The 16,980-nt window shown below is 33.5% G+C and overlaps 2 protein-coding genes across 2 annotated transcripts; both read right to left on the bottom strand.

Moving 5' to 3' along the window:
* Window positions 1-1,490: 1,490 nt before the first annotated feature.
* On the bottom strand, window positions 1,491-3,372 carry LOC18037584 (cysteine-rich and transmembrane domain-containing protein WIH1). Its single transcript, XM_006426040.2, has 3 exons — window positions 2,906-3,372; window positions 2,655-2,793; window positions 1,491-1,882 (listed from the first exon to the last, which is right to left on the bottom strand). The coding sequence occupies exons 1-3, from the start codon at window positions 2,955-2,957 to the stop codon at window positions 1,837-1,839; spliced, it is 237 nt and encodes a 78-aa protein (XP_006426103.1). The 5' UTR covers window positions 2,958-3,372; the 3' UTR covers window positions 1,491-1,836.
* Window positions 3,373-9,113: 5,741 nt separating this feature from the next.
* Window positions 9,114-14,140, bottom strand: LOC18037517. The gene is made up of 10 exons (XM_006426039.2): window positions 13,967-14,140; window positions 13,354-13,570; window positions 12,996-13,153; window positions 12,752-12,897; window positions 12,233-12,295; window positions 12,037-12,129; window positions 10,757-10,918; window positions 10,561-10,667; window positions 10,012-10,175; window positions 9,114-9,888 (listed from the first exon to the last, which is right to left on the bottom strand). Exons 1-10 carry the CDS (start codon window positions 14,070-14,072, stop codon window positions 9,623-9,625), a joined length of 1,482 nt encoding a protein of 493 aa, XP_006426102.1. The 5' UTR covers window positions 14,073-14,140; the 3' UTR covers window positions 9,114-9,622.
* Between the last annotated feature and the right edge of the window lie 2,840 nt (window positions 14,141-16,980).

Genomic DNA, 16,980 nt, shown 5'->3' with positions numbered 1-16,980 from the left:
GAAAACCAACTAAAATTTTTTGAAAATGCTTTCTAAAATCATATTCGAAAACACTTAATTTATTGAACCCAACCAAGTGTCAGTTTTTTATGAACTTGTATAATTAATAAAATGAGATGAAGAAATATTATTTATTAGACGGTCGAGTTGAAGAATCATAATTGGAAATCAAATCCACCGAATACAATTATGTTACAAGTTGAGAAAATGTAAATTATAGTTTCAGAATGAAAGGGGTCTGTTTCCCGGGAAAGTTCGGATCACCAAATTCACTGCAAAGAGAAACCAAAAAGATTCACTGTTTCATGATATAACGTTTCACAAAATATAAAATAACTAATAATAGCTGGAACCAAATATATTGAAAATATCGGACCCCCATTCTCTCCATTGGCAAACGTATAATTACCTAACCCAAAAACATGGAAAGATTGAAATATTTATCAAGATATATGTAAGTTCCGATCGAAATTAAAGTTGGACAACTATAATTTTTAAGTTATAATATTAAAGTATTTAATAAATAATAATTGATATAATTTAAAATTTTATATTTATATGATAAAAAATATTTTATATTTATATTAATTTTATTAAAATTATTATTTAAAATTATATTTATTATATATTATTAATTTTTATGTAATATAATTTAAAAGTTATAGCATTTTAATACTGATCGGACCATAATCATGCCTCGGCGTCAAAAATTTGCATGCAACAACCAAATAATCGAGTTAAGAAAGAACAAGACAATGTTGGTGGGTCCCACAAATTGACTCGCAAGACTAACCCTGGCCGCTAGTTCTAGATGCCCGCAAAATGTACGATGTTGGATGATATTGTGATCAATCGAATCGTAGAGGATGTTGGTTGATATTGTGATTAATCAAATCAGAGAGTAAAAGAACCCCTTCATTAGATGGGTCTTGCCATACTAGAATATACGTTTCAAGATTCCTTGGCACATGCCACATACACTACTTGGGCTCACTCTGGTTAGATTAGCGTCTTCAGATCAGCAGGCCTCAAGATCCGCTTCAAGTTTCAAAGTCGGTACTGGATCTGAAGAAGTTGGGCGGCATGGGCCATCTTCGGCCTTCAAACATTTGCAATAAATCTGACGCAGCGATGTCATGTCATCTACGACATTCTCTATAAACAACATGTCGTTCCCCCGCACGTGGTTAAGATTTACGCCCGCATTCTTGTAAACTTAACCTTATTCCATTTTAAAGAGCCAAAGCCCAAAGGGTCATCATCGCTGAACCGAAACTCATAAAGAAAATAGACTGAATTTTTTTTTATAAAATTATATATTTGCTGTGGAAGTATTGCAAACAAATAATGGAAGAAATCGAAAAGCATAATGAAGGCTTAGTGCGAGAGAGAGAAGATAATCCAAGGGAATAAATTTTCAGAGAAAGCATAACTCCCTATATTACGAGGCTTGATATTTTTTAAAATACACACACTTGCTCGCTTGTCGCTTCCATCTTCACCTCTATATATGATTAATGGAATTCACTGTCAAACTAGCACAAAGTGAGTGGCACCACAAAGTGAGTGGCACAGTGGAATCCACATTGAAATGTTGGATTAGGTGCGGATTAGGTAATGTGGGGACATATATAATTCACAACAAAAATAAAATTTAACAGCAGAGCATTTAAAAATGTTTTGGCTAATGGTGAAACGGATCCCAAACAATAGACAATAAAGCATCCTAATACATTGGGAAGATTTTGTTTGACAGACTTCTAGAAGATGATGCTGCAGGAATGATCAACTCTGAACAATTGACCATGGCTGAACACCGAAAGCTCTCCTCAACAGTCAAAAGCAAGCATCCAAAAGGCAACAACAGCAAAGAGCCGCCAAACTGCGCTCACACAAACAAACATACCTCAATTTCCAAATCATAATGCAACAAAGTAGTGTTAAGTAAGTATATTGATTATTGATTAAGCTCATCATGTTTAGCTTATATTGCGTCCAGACTCTACTCATATCAAGAATTAATTTCACGATAAATAACATTCAGAACGATAAGAAGGTTGATTCTCGCACTTGCTGCATCTATTAACCTTTCATAATTAAACGAAACAGGCAAGCGGCAAGTTGCCATAAATCATAATTAGGAATTTCTTTATCCACCATAGTCTTAATGGAAGTTTGAGTTTCAATTGACAAAAATTTCCCATGTCAAAGGTCGCAGATTTTAACTAAGAATCCTTAATTACTGAGCACATATACTTTTAATCAGAACTAGAGCAGCATCCTCAAATTATCAAATCAAAGTACATATTTGAAGTTAACAAATGATGGCAAAGCCTACAGCACCTTAGTCTTAGATCTCTTTAACTCAATCAAAATCACGCAATCATTAATCAACTCAGTATACAAAAATAGCTAAGATATTGTTCACGTTCTACTTCAAAATAGCAAAGATACTGTTCACGTTATACTTCAAAATAGCAACTGTCACAAAAAAGATCAATGGAGAAGTAATAAATAATTATAAAGAACCGACAATAGAAGAACGCATAGTGTGAGCAATGCAACCCAATATTTGTATGATAATAGGAAATTGAAACAAAATAGTAAATATTCAAAAGCTAGTTTTTCACGCAAGAGAGAGGGCACGGGCATACCATCCTTCAAGAAAACCAGTTTCTTGACGAGGCGGAGGCTGAGCGTACTGTGGAGCATATTGAGAAGGAGGGTAACCCTGAGCGTAGCCGCCTTGAACTGGGTACCCTGGTGGAGGGTATGCGTCCTTGGGTGGATACCCTACAATTCATTAATAAATTCACAACTTATGTTATTATTAGCTTTAATTGAATAACCACAAGACCTTAATAGCTTCTTTTCTTTATTAGCCAAAAAGAAAGAAACAGGTAACCTTGAGGAGGGGGAGCACCAACTGGAGGCTGATTCTGATTGTAGTAACTCATCTTCTCTGATCTGTTAAAGAGCGAAGAGCCTTCTTCCCTGTTTTTCTGTTCCTCCAATCACCGATCGAAGTGCCTTCTGATTGAAGCAGTATGTGACTGTGAAGACCGGAACTCGTGAAAGTTATGGGTTTATTATGTAGGGAGAGTAAAGGCGGCGGCTACTGCATGTCGACTTTACGAGTTGTGTGAGGTTTGAGAAACTGAGAAGCACTTTCCTTGAGGGAATTGGAAAAAAAATACAACTTAACCGACTCTCCTCAGGATTCAGGATTTTCCGGGAACGGGACTCGCACACAGTTAACGCGTTTTCCAGCTTTTATCAACTCAACTCCTAAAAAGATGATACCCAGCTACGCAAAAAGTCTTAAAGTGAGTGACTGACGCCCATTAAGCAAATCATTCATCTTTATTATTGCTTTAGCCCTCCGCAACTTTTCTGCTTTTTATCCCGTAAAATCAAATCAATTGCCCTTTCATTTTATTTACTGTGTTGAATGATTAAAGGTCGGGGTGGACAAACCCAAACCGACTCAACCAATCAAATTTAATGTAAACCGAAATTTTTATTAAATTTAGGAGGGTTGATTGGATCAAATTTTTCCAATTTGATTAGTAATATGGTTGGCTTCGGTTTATGTTAGTGAACTTATATAACTCAACCCAACCCTAGAATAATAAAGATCATAAAAAAATAATATCAATTGTCAATTATTAAACTACAAATGACTAAAAATCTAATTTTGAACTTCTTTTTATTCTTTTATAAAATATATTTTTTTCATTTTTTTTGGTTAAATCCGACATTGATCGAAGTTTTTAGGTCGAATTTTCATCAAAAGTAAGTTGATAGATATTCAAACATAACATCATATTATTTATTTATAGATATTGGGTACAATGGACATATTTAATGTTATACAGGATAATTAATGTGTTTTTTATTATTTAATTTTGATTTTAAAAACTAAATAGTTTTTTAATTTTTATGTTTGAATTTTGTATTTTAATCAACTCAATCAATGCAATCCAATAATTTAAGGTTAGATTGGGTTGGATTGAGTTAATTTTTTCTCAATCCAATCAATAATGGATTGACTTCAATTTTCACAAATTTCAAATACAACTCATGCTCATCCCTAACTAAAAGTGTTAATTTCAAAAAAAGAAAAAGAAAAAAAAGTAAAGAATATTACCCTTTGATTTTAAGTTAACCACGCCTAATTATTATTTTTTTTCTTCTCTCCTCTTTTGCATTTTCTTTATATGAAGGTAAGAGCATGTATTTTGTCCCAAAAACATAAAATAAAAATAAAGACTTTGTTTTTTAATATAAAAAAAAATATTTTCACTTGATGATAGTTGGATAAAATTTTATACGACCCATTAACACGGTACAAACCCACAAATCCGGTCAAACCACTACTCTCAAAGTTAAGAAGATTATGAAGGTAGTGGTTTGAGTCTTCATATGCTCAAACTCCCTTAATTAAGTAAAAAATTATGTGGAGTTAATTTATAAATTTTTCTCCCTTGCGAAATGTGAGTGGAACAAAGACATTACTCTTTTATGAGGCCCATGTGTCGTGACATTTACTTCACAAAATTAATGTAATAATGTAAGTTCCAAGTTATATATCTGATTGTAAATATTAGTGTAATGTCTGTTGTAATAGCAGTCATGTAAATATATGTGCAATACAGCAATTTGAAGTGTGATTAGTATTTAGAAAAAAAAATTATCCTTATTTCTTCCAATGGTTGCTGGGAAAAATGACAAAATATGAGGCATGGTGTAGCGTGAACATTGTAGACGGAGCCTCAAATGATAATAAATGTTTGCTAAATTACTAATAAAAGTGTGGTATGTATTCAAATGATAAAATGGAATCCTTTAATGAATAACATTACAATTAGAAGAGTTTAACAGATTGGAGATGCGAAGATATTTTCCATTATGTTGGGTTAAAGTAAGGTAAATTACAATTCGCGGGATAAATTGAACTTTTCCTCTCCAAAAGGAAAAAAAAAAAAAAATTCCTCATTGCATTTGAAAAGAAAATTTTGAACAATATCCCGAGCTGGTGGATGTCTGCCCCCCTATACTCTCGCATTTAGCTAATTAAGCATGTGATTTTGAAGTAAAGGCAAAGCACGTGGAGCCTAATTAGATGGGCGGCACACAAACCGCACCGATTGGCCATTCGGCTATGTTAGCAAAGTGCTTTGAGAAACCAACATGGCTAAAGAGCAGCAAATCAGCCATTTAGCTCCCATAAGTGACGTGGCAAGAGATAATTGCTTGGCCAATTCTACATAAATAGCGTGGCGTGTTATGTTTATAACATAATCTTTGAAATGAATTGAAATTCTCTTTGGTTTCATATATTCAGATCCCTGACATTCTATCGCCTTTAAACTAGTTGCTTGAATCAAATATTACTTCCTGTTGTTTATTTATTTATTTTTCCAATAGAAGCTTCTAAATTTCTAGTGAGAGGTGCGCCGTTCTATCGGAGATTACGAGTTCGCAGTCGTAGACTTTACTCTTGCATCACCACTAATCAACACCTCTTGATTAAAGCTTGGAATCTTTTTGCTTTTTGGGGCAGACGAAAGTATGGCCACTCGGATGCTTCCGTTGGATATAATAATCGACAAATTAAGTCCGCCACCCATTTCCCAAAAAAAAAAAAAAAAGGTCGACTACCGGCGAAGAATGTTCTACTTTGTGTTGCGATGCTTTTTTCGATGGATTTGGTTATGATACTGCTACTGATTACTATAAATTGGTAATGATGAGAGATGTAATCATTTTGGGGTACACTGAATTTACTGTTTTGTAGTCTGAAAAGTGAATCACGGAGAAGGGTTCATGATTACCAGTATCATTTTCACGAAAGACGAAGAAAATGGAGCTTTCCTACACGGTGCATTGCATTGGGTGGCTAACCAAAATCCAGAACCATGTGAAGACTTTTTTATTGTTGCCTTTGATTTGAAGAGCGAGCTTGATCATGTATTTTGTTAATGTGGAGGTTTTGAGAGGACGTCTATGCTTACTTACCACCTATGCTACTGTGCGACCTTGCGATGTACGGGTGATGAAGCAGTATGGGGTGAAGGATTCTCGGACTAAACTTTCCTCCTTTCAAGGGAGAGATCAAATTAAAGAAGGCTCGTATATGAAACCTTTCGTGTATTCAAAGAGTGGGGACAAAGTTTTAGTTCCTAAGACCACCCGCCACCAGGGTTCTTCATTGGTATGACCTAGAAAATCAGAGTTGGAGTAATGTTGGGATTCCCGGTGCACCGCTAGATTACGACACTGCAAAGATAGGTGATGAGAGGCAGCAGAAAATCATGAAAAAGGAGATGACCAAATCGTTGCAAGAGCATTTTGAAGTTCGACAGGGTTTATGCTCATTTTGTCAAGAGAGAAAACTTTCTAAGTTCTAACGATGGAGAGAGAAGTTAATTTCTTCTGCAAATTTGACGATGATTTGTTCCTCTTATTCATTTCTATCCAATATAAGAATATATCTGTTGGGTTTTGAGAAAATTTTTCTATTAGTTTCCAACACCAGCAATGACTTTCTGGTATTGAAAACTAAGGGACTGGTGTTTGGGTTGGATTTTTCTAGTAGTATCTCAAAATATAGTCGATCTTAATCTACTCAGAACTTATTGTTGTTGAGCTGGCCTCATAAGTACAACCTGAAGCCTATGTTGACGACCTGATTTACAAGTACGACCTAAGATCTATGTGAATGATCTAGTTTAAGAATACAACCTCAACGCTATATGAGCGACTGAGAAATTCATCTGTCTGATCTGAAAATGAAGTAATCCGACCTTGAAATTCTCTTGTCCGACCTGAGAATTAGTTTGACATAGAAAATTGCTAGTTAAGAGAACGTGGCCTAATTTATAGGAAAGTTGTGTGCCACGATCTATTTAAACCACTTCCAACTGACAACCACTTGCAACTACTGAAGAAAGTGGGCTGAAGTTAAGGAGGTAACCGTACACGACGAAAAGTCTATTTAAACTGAAGAGCGCATCAGGTGAAAGGGTTAGAAAAAATCAACCAAAAACTCTAGAAGTGACCTATCTAAGAGCCTTAACAGAGCTTACCAGATTTTGAGTTCTTAGATCGGAAAATTCCTTTCTTTTGAACCCATTCACAATTCTTCCCTCTCATTTTCATCTCTTTATACAAAATTTCTGACTTAAGCATCGGAGGGTCTGTGCCGGAACCCCACCGGCGTATCCTAACCGTGTTTTCTGGTTGACAGGTACAAAAAATTGTGGTCATATTGGCGTTTGAGCTTGGATTCGTACTGTAATTCCCCTAAAGAAACAAATTCAGCTGTTGAGGTCGTTTTTCGGCATCAACAATATCATTACTAGGGATGATTTCCTTTCGGAGGAGTTCGAATTGATTTATACCTTTGGTGGACGAAAAACTAGAATAACATTGTGGAATGAACTAAATTTGATAGTTCCGTAACGTGATTCTTGAGAAGATGGATACTGAATGAATATTTTTATGGGACGAAGTAATCTGGTTTTTGTTTCTTGATCTTTTCTCTCCTCATCTTCCAGGTTTTGTCCTTCTTTAGGGCAGATACTGGATGACTTGGTTAGTAGTTGAGCCTCGTGGAAGACTTTGAAGAAGGGTAGCATGTTGCAAATCTCTCTTTTCTGGAAACCAAATTGCTCTGTCTCTGTCTTTGTCTGTTTAGATCTTCTAAAAAGCTCTCATTCATATGGGTTTTGAAAGAGATAGTTGTTACTCCTTTTAACGATGCTTGAGTGGGACAAGCTCGTTTTTTTTTTTTTTTTTCTCTTTATGAATTCTGAAAGATTATTAGCAACCAAAAGTCAACAAGATCATCCGCCTTAAAACGTTTGGGATCATCATTCAAGGTGTCTTGATCTCCAGAGTGAATTTTGAACAACTGGCACGGGAACAACTTGGTGATTTTACAGCTTCTGCCATTTAACGCTTCAAGCATGTTTTAAAAAAAGCGGACTTTGGTCTAGATGGTAGTAACTCCCTATAGTTCTTTATATCTAGACCAAGCTAATTAGCGATAATTTAACAAATAAATTATGTCAACTTTTAACTAATTTTTCATGCTTAATCATTCATTGGAGCTAATGGAAATAAAAAATCAACTGCTCTTCAGGCATTGTGGTTGACACCTTCACGTAGATACGGAGTATAACTTCTGTTAAATTAAGGGATATAAATAGAATTGTTCGTAAGATAATAAAGAAAAAATAAACTAATTTTTCGAAATTTTATATAACCATCACTCTTGACAGCACATTATGTCAAGCAGAATGCCCACGTTACATAGAATGGTCTAGATATAATTCATCAACTTCGAAACCCTTTATCGAACCGTAGAACCGCTGTAAAATTCAGAGCTTCAACTGGATGTATTTATACTGTGTTTACTTTCTGGAGTGGGAGTGTGGATTCCTTCCACTCTAATGTTTACTTACTATTTTTTAGGGGGGAGTGAGATTCACACTCCATATGTCCCACCTAATTTTAGAGTGGAGAGTTGGATTCTCACTCCCATTGGGGGAGGTGGGAGTGGGAATCCACTCCCCCTCTTCCCTTTTTACCCTCATAATTAAAATAAATAAATTATATCATATTTATTAAAAATAATAATTATAAACATGTTTATTTTATTAAATTTAATAAAATAAAAATAAATAAATATTATATTTATTTAAATAATAATATTATTTTATTTTATAAATTAAATTCATTAAAAATAATAATATTAAACATTAATTTTAATAAATATTAATTATTTATTTATTTAATAATAATAAATATTTTATTCTAAGAAAATATTAATTTTGTACTATATTATCAATAATAATGTTTCATTTGTGTTGCTATTATTAATGATTTTTATTCACATAATTTAAATTTAAATTAATTAAAAAATTATGATTTACATAATTAAGAATATTAATAATTATTATTAATTTACAAATATAATAAAATATTTATTTTATTTTTTAAATATATTTTTTATTAATTTTTTAATTATAAATTATAATTCTTTAAATAAGGATAAAATTGTAATTTAAAATCATTTACTCTCAATCCAAGACAATGCAAACACATAAATTGAATTCTGGTTTCAATTTCATTCTCACATTCCAATATAAGTAAACAACCTACTCTCACTCTTACTCCACACTCCCAATCCTAAGATTCTCACTCCTCAAGATTCTCATTCCAATCCAAAATGTAATTGCTACCTTAGTTAAACAATAACAAAACACCACGCACTGCATAACTCTGTAAACCACTTGGTCTTACAAAATCCTCTCTCCTATGATACACAAGGCTAATTCGTCTAACAGAAAAAAAATACTGAAAAGAAAAACTCTTTACAAGTGATCTTCAAGGTTAGTCCCTAAATACACGCACAGGACAAATAAACTGCCCAGTGTTTGTCAGCTGGAGTCAATGAATCTTAAGCTACTCTTCAGATGCCTAAACTGATGAAAAAACATGCATATAATAGTTCTTGTGAGTTTTTGCAACATTCCTTTCTCCTGTTCCAACCAGCATCTTCCTTTTTGCATGCTTAGCTTAGTCTTGACTGTGTTACAGAAATATTAACCTTTTAAAACAAAAGAAACCACTTACGGCGACGAACAGAAGAATCAGCAGAGGTTTTTCTGGGAGTTACAGTAATTCTTTCTGCATTAGCAGCGACCCATTTACTGAAGTCGGGTGAAGAAACAAGCCCTTCTAGAGCTCTTTCTGTTGAGTCTCTGGTGAATCTTTCCCACTCCTCTTTTGAGAAATTTCTCCTCTCAGGAGTGGAATGAAAGGCAGAAGGGTAAATCTCTGAATCTGACAGTTTCCTAGGTGAAGACCCACTATGACCTGGAGTATCAGCCAAGACACAGAGGAGCCAATGTAATCATTAATCTAGTAATTCTTAATGTTCTATTGCTATTTAAGAAAAATGCAAAAAGCCAGCAAGAAAATCAAAGGTACACGGCAAACCTTGCAAAGGAGAATTGCACGAAGACAGGGAGAAGCGCTTGGACCAACGCCGGACAAACTTATCTTCAGGGCTCTTATACATATATTCATCACAAGAATTTTGAAATGGTGATAAATCAGGAAGCTGAGAATGCCTAAAGAAATTCTTGACTATTTTGAACTTCCTGCAGAAGGTACACCATAGGTATTATGCATTACTGGAGTCAAAAGGTAAATGACAATGGTAACAAATATTCACACATATGTAGTAGAGAAGTGAGTGCACAATGAAACTGCAGACAATTTGAAACATATGGCCAAAGTTCTCCTGCTGCATAAACCTAACTAATAGTCGATTTGCTTTTTAGAGAAATAATATCATTTCAATCAACAGAACTATAATTGTATAGAAAAAGAAAAATTAACATAACCATATAGTGCCATTTTTACTGTTATTCTTTTACTAGAATAATGCAAACCCAAGTTCATACATTATTTATTGTCGGACAAGATTTTTCTGCTCCAAATATTAAAGAAAATGATTGAGCTCTGGATTAAAAGTACACTTACTTGCGAGCACGACGCAATAATCTCAATTTAGTAACATTCCTTAAAATTGATGAGACCAATACTCCAGATACTAACGCTTCAGCTGCCAACAGGGGATCCAGTGAACTCTGTAACAACAAATACTTTATCAACTTTGTAAACAAAATTCATTCCATGAGTCACAAACAAAAGATACAACAACTGGGGAAAAAAGAACCTGAAGAATCATGATGACTGCCAAAATGCGGATGGACCATGCAACAAAATTAGATGTGCTTATATCAATTGATCCATCTTCTGTAAGGACAAGTTTACGGACAACCCAGAAGCCTAACCATGCTCCAGCTAGAACGACAAAAGCCACCAAAAAGATTGCTAACTGCAGTTTATAATTTAAAAGCATTTCAGCTTTGGAAGAGGAAATAATTTCTTAAAAATCATTCAGCCACTACATACAATCTCATGCAAACCAATTAGAACTAGTGCATATACAATTTTTCTGCATCAGATGTGCGCATAAGCAATTTTAAATGAGGCAGCAAAATAAAAGCGAACTCCATTGTAAACAAATGAAGTAGCCAATAGAAAACTCTAACACAAATTAGGTTTCAAGAAATCATAAGTATTATCACTATCATCAGTAAAAAAAAGAAGTAGCTAGTAACAAAAATAAATAATTTTTTTAAAAACAATGAAAAAATTGAAAAAAAAAAAGGGTCTGAAAATGAAAGGATTTACCAAGATTATCTACTGAATAAAATTTACGTAAATGAGGGAACAGTATACAACTATTCTACAGAACCATACAAGTTCAGAGTAAATTGCTAATTTCTAGGAATTACCCTTGGTCAGTGATTTTCAAAAGGAAAATACAAAATCAGAAACTAAATAACACAAAAATATAAAATACAATCAAGCACCAACAGGTTTGTATAATTCCTTGGCACTAAATACTACAGTTCATTATCACCCCAAGTAAACAAGATTTTCTTGTTTTTAATTATAGCCTAATGGCAACACAATTCTCTCCCCACACATGTGAGCAGGGTTTGAATCCTAGAACTCTTGTTTCAACTCAAGAGATTTTACTAACTGAATTAGCTGGCACCCACCCATAACTAAACAAGATGCTAGAGAGGTTTACAAAATTTTAATCATATTCATTTATATAATAGATCACAATTGATTATTATATATAGTTCTTTAACCCAACAGATAACTCCCCTTCAACAAAGGATAGTTCTGATAATGGATTTTACAGCCATTAACATGACGTTAGTGACAGTTGTTGAATAAGATGGTTGCTCTAATTTATATGGAAGAATATATTATCATTATCTAGGTTGAAAAGAAATGGAAATAAAGCTTTTATTTCAGTGAAAATACGTAAACATAAAATCTCAATTGGATCTCCTCTGTAATAGCTTCTTCATCATTCTCTGCATCACGAAATTGATAGAAAAACTATAATCAAAATATAGAGGACAACTTACATACAGGATTATACATGTCTTCCCCAATTCCAATTTCCGTAAGTATTGAGCGCAATAACCCTGGCAAATACCGCAGGAGAAATGATCCCAAACCAATCTGAAAAGAAAAAAATAATTATAATGGCAAGATTAACACATATTCTTTCATTTGGAAAAAAGAAAAAGAGAAATTAAAAATGAATAGACAAGTTGATACTCACAAGAGATGAGTACATAAATATTGCAAGTGAGTTCTTTCGGCCAGTTGGCAGAAGTTTCATCCCCTGTCAATGCCACAAATGAAGTTAGCTAAACTAAAACATCCAACCGAACCAGAAACAATAATCCCATGTTAAGGTATCAGAAAAAGACACCAAGTCCAACTAATTTTACTACCAAACTAAAGATGAGAATCTTTCAAATAGCAGGAATAAACTTCTACCGCATGATAGTACATGTTAGTAGTACCAACAGAACTGAGATATATCATTTGGGCAGGAAACAGTCTCGGCAGTTAACAAAATCAGAAATAAAGGCTACTACACTATAGACAAAGCAAATTCAATAAGACCATGTCAACCTATCTGCAGTGTTCATTAGTTATAATCCATCAATAAACATAAGATATAGAATTATTTGTACAAAGAATTTATGTCAACAGTGCCTGAGAATTAAAATAACATGTGTAGCTTCCAAATTGTAAACAAAATTAAATAATGGAACTACTAAAAAAGTATTACCTGAAAAAGGACCATCAATATAACAAGGATGATGCCTACTGCCATTGCACTGCCATAGTAGAATACCAATGACTTGCTCAGAGAAGATGCCAAAGTCATCAGAATGATGCCCAAAATAAAAAATACAATACGATAAAAAAAGAATTCTGCAAACATAAAAAAATAGTGGATAGACAGGTTAGTAATGTTGTAAGTAAAGCAAGAGATACAAGCATTCACCAGACCATTGTTGAAAAATAAGTACCTTCTTCAATAGAAACCTCAAGAGGCTCTAAAGGCGACGTCGTGGTCCTTATATCTAAGATTTTGTGGTCAAAAGGTGACATTGACTGCACCCATAAACCCTTGGAAACTTTCTGCCAACGGCCTTGAGAGCACATTCCTACCCCAAGAGATGCATTCCTGCGAAGGAGGTTACAATGCTCTAAGAAACAAAAAGACAATATCGGAACCATATGCTTCAATGATCAATGTCGATAAAATTCCCAAAGCTTCTAAGTACTAAAGCAAAAAAAAAAAAAACTGTAAGAAATCCTAAAAGCTATCATTCAGACCGCTCACTATGCTATTTCAAGAAACAGCCTCATAATATAATAACTCACCGATGGAAGCAAACTTCCACATTTGATCTCCGTAAGCTTGAACTATTCTGGGAAACTTTCACCTTCAATGAATGAGCAAACTTTCTCAAATCCCTCAGTCTTGAGAATCCATGAATACTGACTCTTTCACAGAAAACTTTTGCCCCCGGCTTTATACCAGGAGAGTTCTCCACTGCCAAGCCGGGAGATAGCCGCAGGGTAGTATATTGACCAACAACTGCAAAACCCAAAAAAGAAAAAAACACATAATTAACTGACACCTAAACTTTTACGTGCACCCACATCCTACAATTGTTGCTAAGGAATTCAGCAAGCTTAAAACTAAAAATCCATCTGTTTAAAAGCTAAGTTCCTCAGGATATTAAAGATACCAACCTTAAGTATATGCTTTAGTGATTAACAATATGTCATGTGCGTTTTACTATATTTGCTTATTTTAGAACTTCTAAGGCACCAATTATTGGAAAAACATAAACCATATCTCTGTTACCACTAAATTTCTTAGATTTTATCGCCAGAAAACCAATATAATTTCTGATACAGACCACTGAAACCCTAGGTTTCAGAACTCAATGTCTTCAAAAACTCGCGTACAAGAAAAGCGAGACGATACCTAAAGAGCGATCATCGGCGGAGACGACGAGTTGAGAAATTGAGAATGCGATGAAGAGAATCAAGAGAATAAAATCGGAGCTCCGAATTGGCATTGCGGTACCCATCCGAAAGAGGAGGCAAGGCGCAGTTTTGAAAATACGAAGCAATTGAGAGGGTATTTCTGCTATTTCATCCTGAGTCGGTGATTTGGGCCAACTAAAGGCGGCTATTTGTTTGTGGGATCAATCTAGCCCAATACAAACCTCTTTTGGTCCATATATTGCTAATTTCATTTTCAGTTTTATTGCAAAACTGCAGGCTCAATAATCAATTTATTTACATAATACCATTTTTTTTAATTATACGTAATACAATTATTAGAAGATGAAGAATGGCTGAAAGTTGCAGTTGGTTTTTATTTGACTTGGCAAGGTGCATAATGAGTAGGCAGATTTAATACATTTATTTTCCTGAAAGATTAAAGGTGCGTTTGGGATTGAGGTACTGTAGTTTTTAAAGTACAGCTGTTGTGGAAAAAAAATTGTAACTATAAAAAAAAAGTTAGTAATATGTAGTAAATATAAATTTTAAATTATAATTTTGTCAAAATTATTAAAGATATAATAGATTTCTATCATACAAGTAAAAAATTATATTAACATAACTTGCAAGCTACAGCAGCTAGTGTTTACCAAACACTTTAATGCTGTAACTTTTAAACTACAGTTGCACAATCTCAATCTCAAACGCACCCTAATTACCTTACATTTCATTTCAAAATCAACGAAGTCAAAGCAAAGCAATTTATGGTCCACACATACGCATATAATTACTTGTGTGTTAATCATGTTAAATATACAAGTAGATCTATTTTGCGTTTTCACATCACATTCAAGATGACAATTGAGTTACTTCTACGGCTATAGTTTTTAATTTTGTCTAATGTTATTGGGCAGCGACTCCTTGCGGGCCACACGTACGTGTTGATGAGTGGCCGACAATGCTTTTCAATCTTGTTCGTTTCTTCAATGATTATGAAAAGCTAAAAATAAGAAATCAATACTCACATTTTAATGATAGTTGAAAGGCAACTTCCACCAGACAAATCCATCAATTTAAAAGGTAAGGACTGTGGAGTGTAATACAATTGATCAATTATTTAATCAACAAAACTAGAGTTACCTGCGTTGTTCAATTTTGAGAAGAAATTGACTGTGGTGGCCATAGCCCGTAGCACTAGGGGAACTGGCTTTTTCACTCGAATAGTCAAAATAGTCTTTGGATGCGGGCGGCGATGTGGATCACTCGCTTGAAAGATGGTTTTAACAATTTGTTTCTATTGATTAATCATTTGCAATATTTACAAGATATTACGGCCAGGCTAGCTACCAGTTCACACTTACTTTACACCATGAAATATTGAAGGCAATCACAGTACAGAACTTGCATTAACGGTTATGATGAGAGGCAACGTAAGCTTGCCGAAAGGTGATGGCTGCATGGTCCCCGGTCCCCCTTATTGCAATTAATTCAATTCACCATCATTAATGGCCTTCCTATATATAATTGAAAGCAGCTGCAGACAAATTCTGTCGTATATCTCCTTCCGTTTTCAGTCGGTAGTTAGGGATGGCAAAAATTTTTACGGGGACGGATATTTTAGGGGATTTTTCTCATTTAGAGAGGGTATGAGAATAATTTTATATATAATTTTTTATTTGGAGAAGGGACGGAAAATTTTTTTTATCCAATTTCTTATTTGGAGAGGGGATGAGGATGAGGTGGAATCCTCATCCCCTACCCATTTTTCCATTTTAATTTTTATTTTTATTTTTATTTTTTAAAATTACTAGTAAATAAATAATAAATTTTAAATTATAAAATTATAAATATTGGTAAAAATAACAAATATCAAAATATTTATATTATTAAACTTTTAGGCTTAATTAACTAATTAAAGTCCTAAATTTTTATTTAGGACATTAAAAAACCGGGTAAATTCTATTAGCCCAAAAATTTTGTTTTAATTTTAATATTCATTAAATGTTTTAAACTTAAATTTATTTTTTATTTATTTTTAGATGTTATAATTGCCCACAGCGAATCACAATTTTAATACCTAATTTAATATAATCTAATCTAATTTAATCTAATATTTGCTATTGATTTGCTCTGACTTAACTATTGTGCTGTAAAGAGAATAGTCCTCATTTATAAAGTGCCACGACACCATTGAAAAAGTTAATTTTGAATCTAAAATTGATTTTATTTGTAACAATTTTGTATTAGACTATTAATTTATTCACGATAGTTTGTAAAATAAGTTTGTATCTCTTACATGATGCGTTACTTACTAATTTAATGTATGTGACTTTTGTAATGGATATTAATGTAAGATATATTTCAAACTTTACTTTTATTTGAATTTTTTATTTTAATATGATTAACTCAAAATCGAAAACAAAAAATGTATTAGTTATTCGAGGATCGTGGACCCTTGGGGATCCCCTTTTATTATTCGGGGAGGGGATGTTGATTCTCTCAAGTAATTTTGACAGGGACGAGGATATACGCAAAATATCAAGGATGGATACAGACAGATTGGTCCCCTCCCCATTGCCATCCCTATCGGTAGTATATTTATATTTTGGTAGTAAATACCAAAGCAAATCTTTGACGCAAGGCTTTAAAGTTTACGTGAGAGACTATCTTTTATATCAGACAACTCGTAAATTAATTTCTTAAGATCCTCATCCTTGTGCAAGTATCCCTCTGGCATATGCGCTCTACTACTCTCACACATTAATAGCAAGTGCTCTCCCATTCAGTCAAAAGCCAATTGATTAATTAGGAATAAGTTAAAAGTAAGAAAAACATAAATTTCAATATAATATAGGAATAAAATATATTATAATAAAATATATATTTTTCTTATCTTTTATTTTAATCCTACTTTAATAAACCCTTACTTTAGTCTTCATAGGAATATAAAGTACTAAGTATATATATTACCCTCGATGCAAGGTATATTTG

The sequence above is a fragment of the Citrus clementina genome, unplaced genomic scaffold (genome assembly GCF_000493195.1).
Source record: "Citrus clementina cultivar Clemenules unplaced genomic scaffold, Citrus_clementina_v1.0 scaffold_7, whole genome shotgun sequence".
NCBI classification, from domain to species: Eukaryota; Viridiplantae; Streptophyta; class Magnoliopsida; order Sapindales; family Rutaceae; genus Citrus; species Citrus x clementina.
Note: the sequence above shows the minus strand (reverse complement) of the source record. Positions and strands in the feature narration are given on the sequence as shown.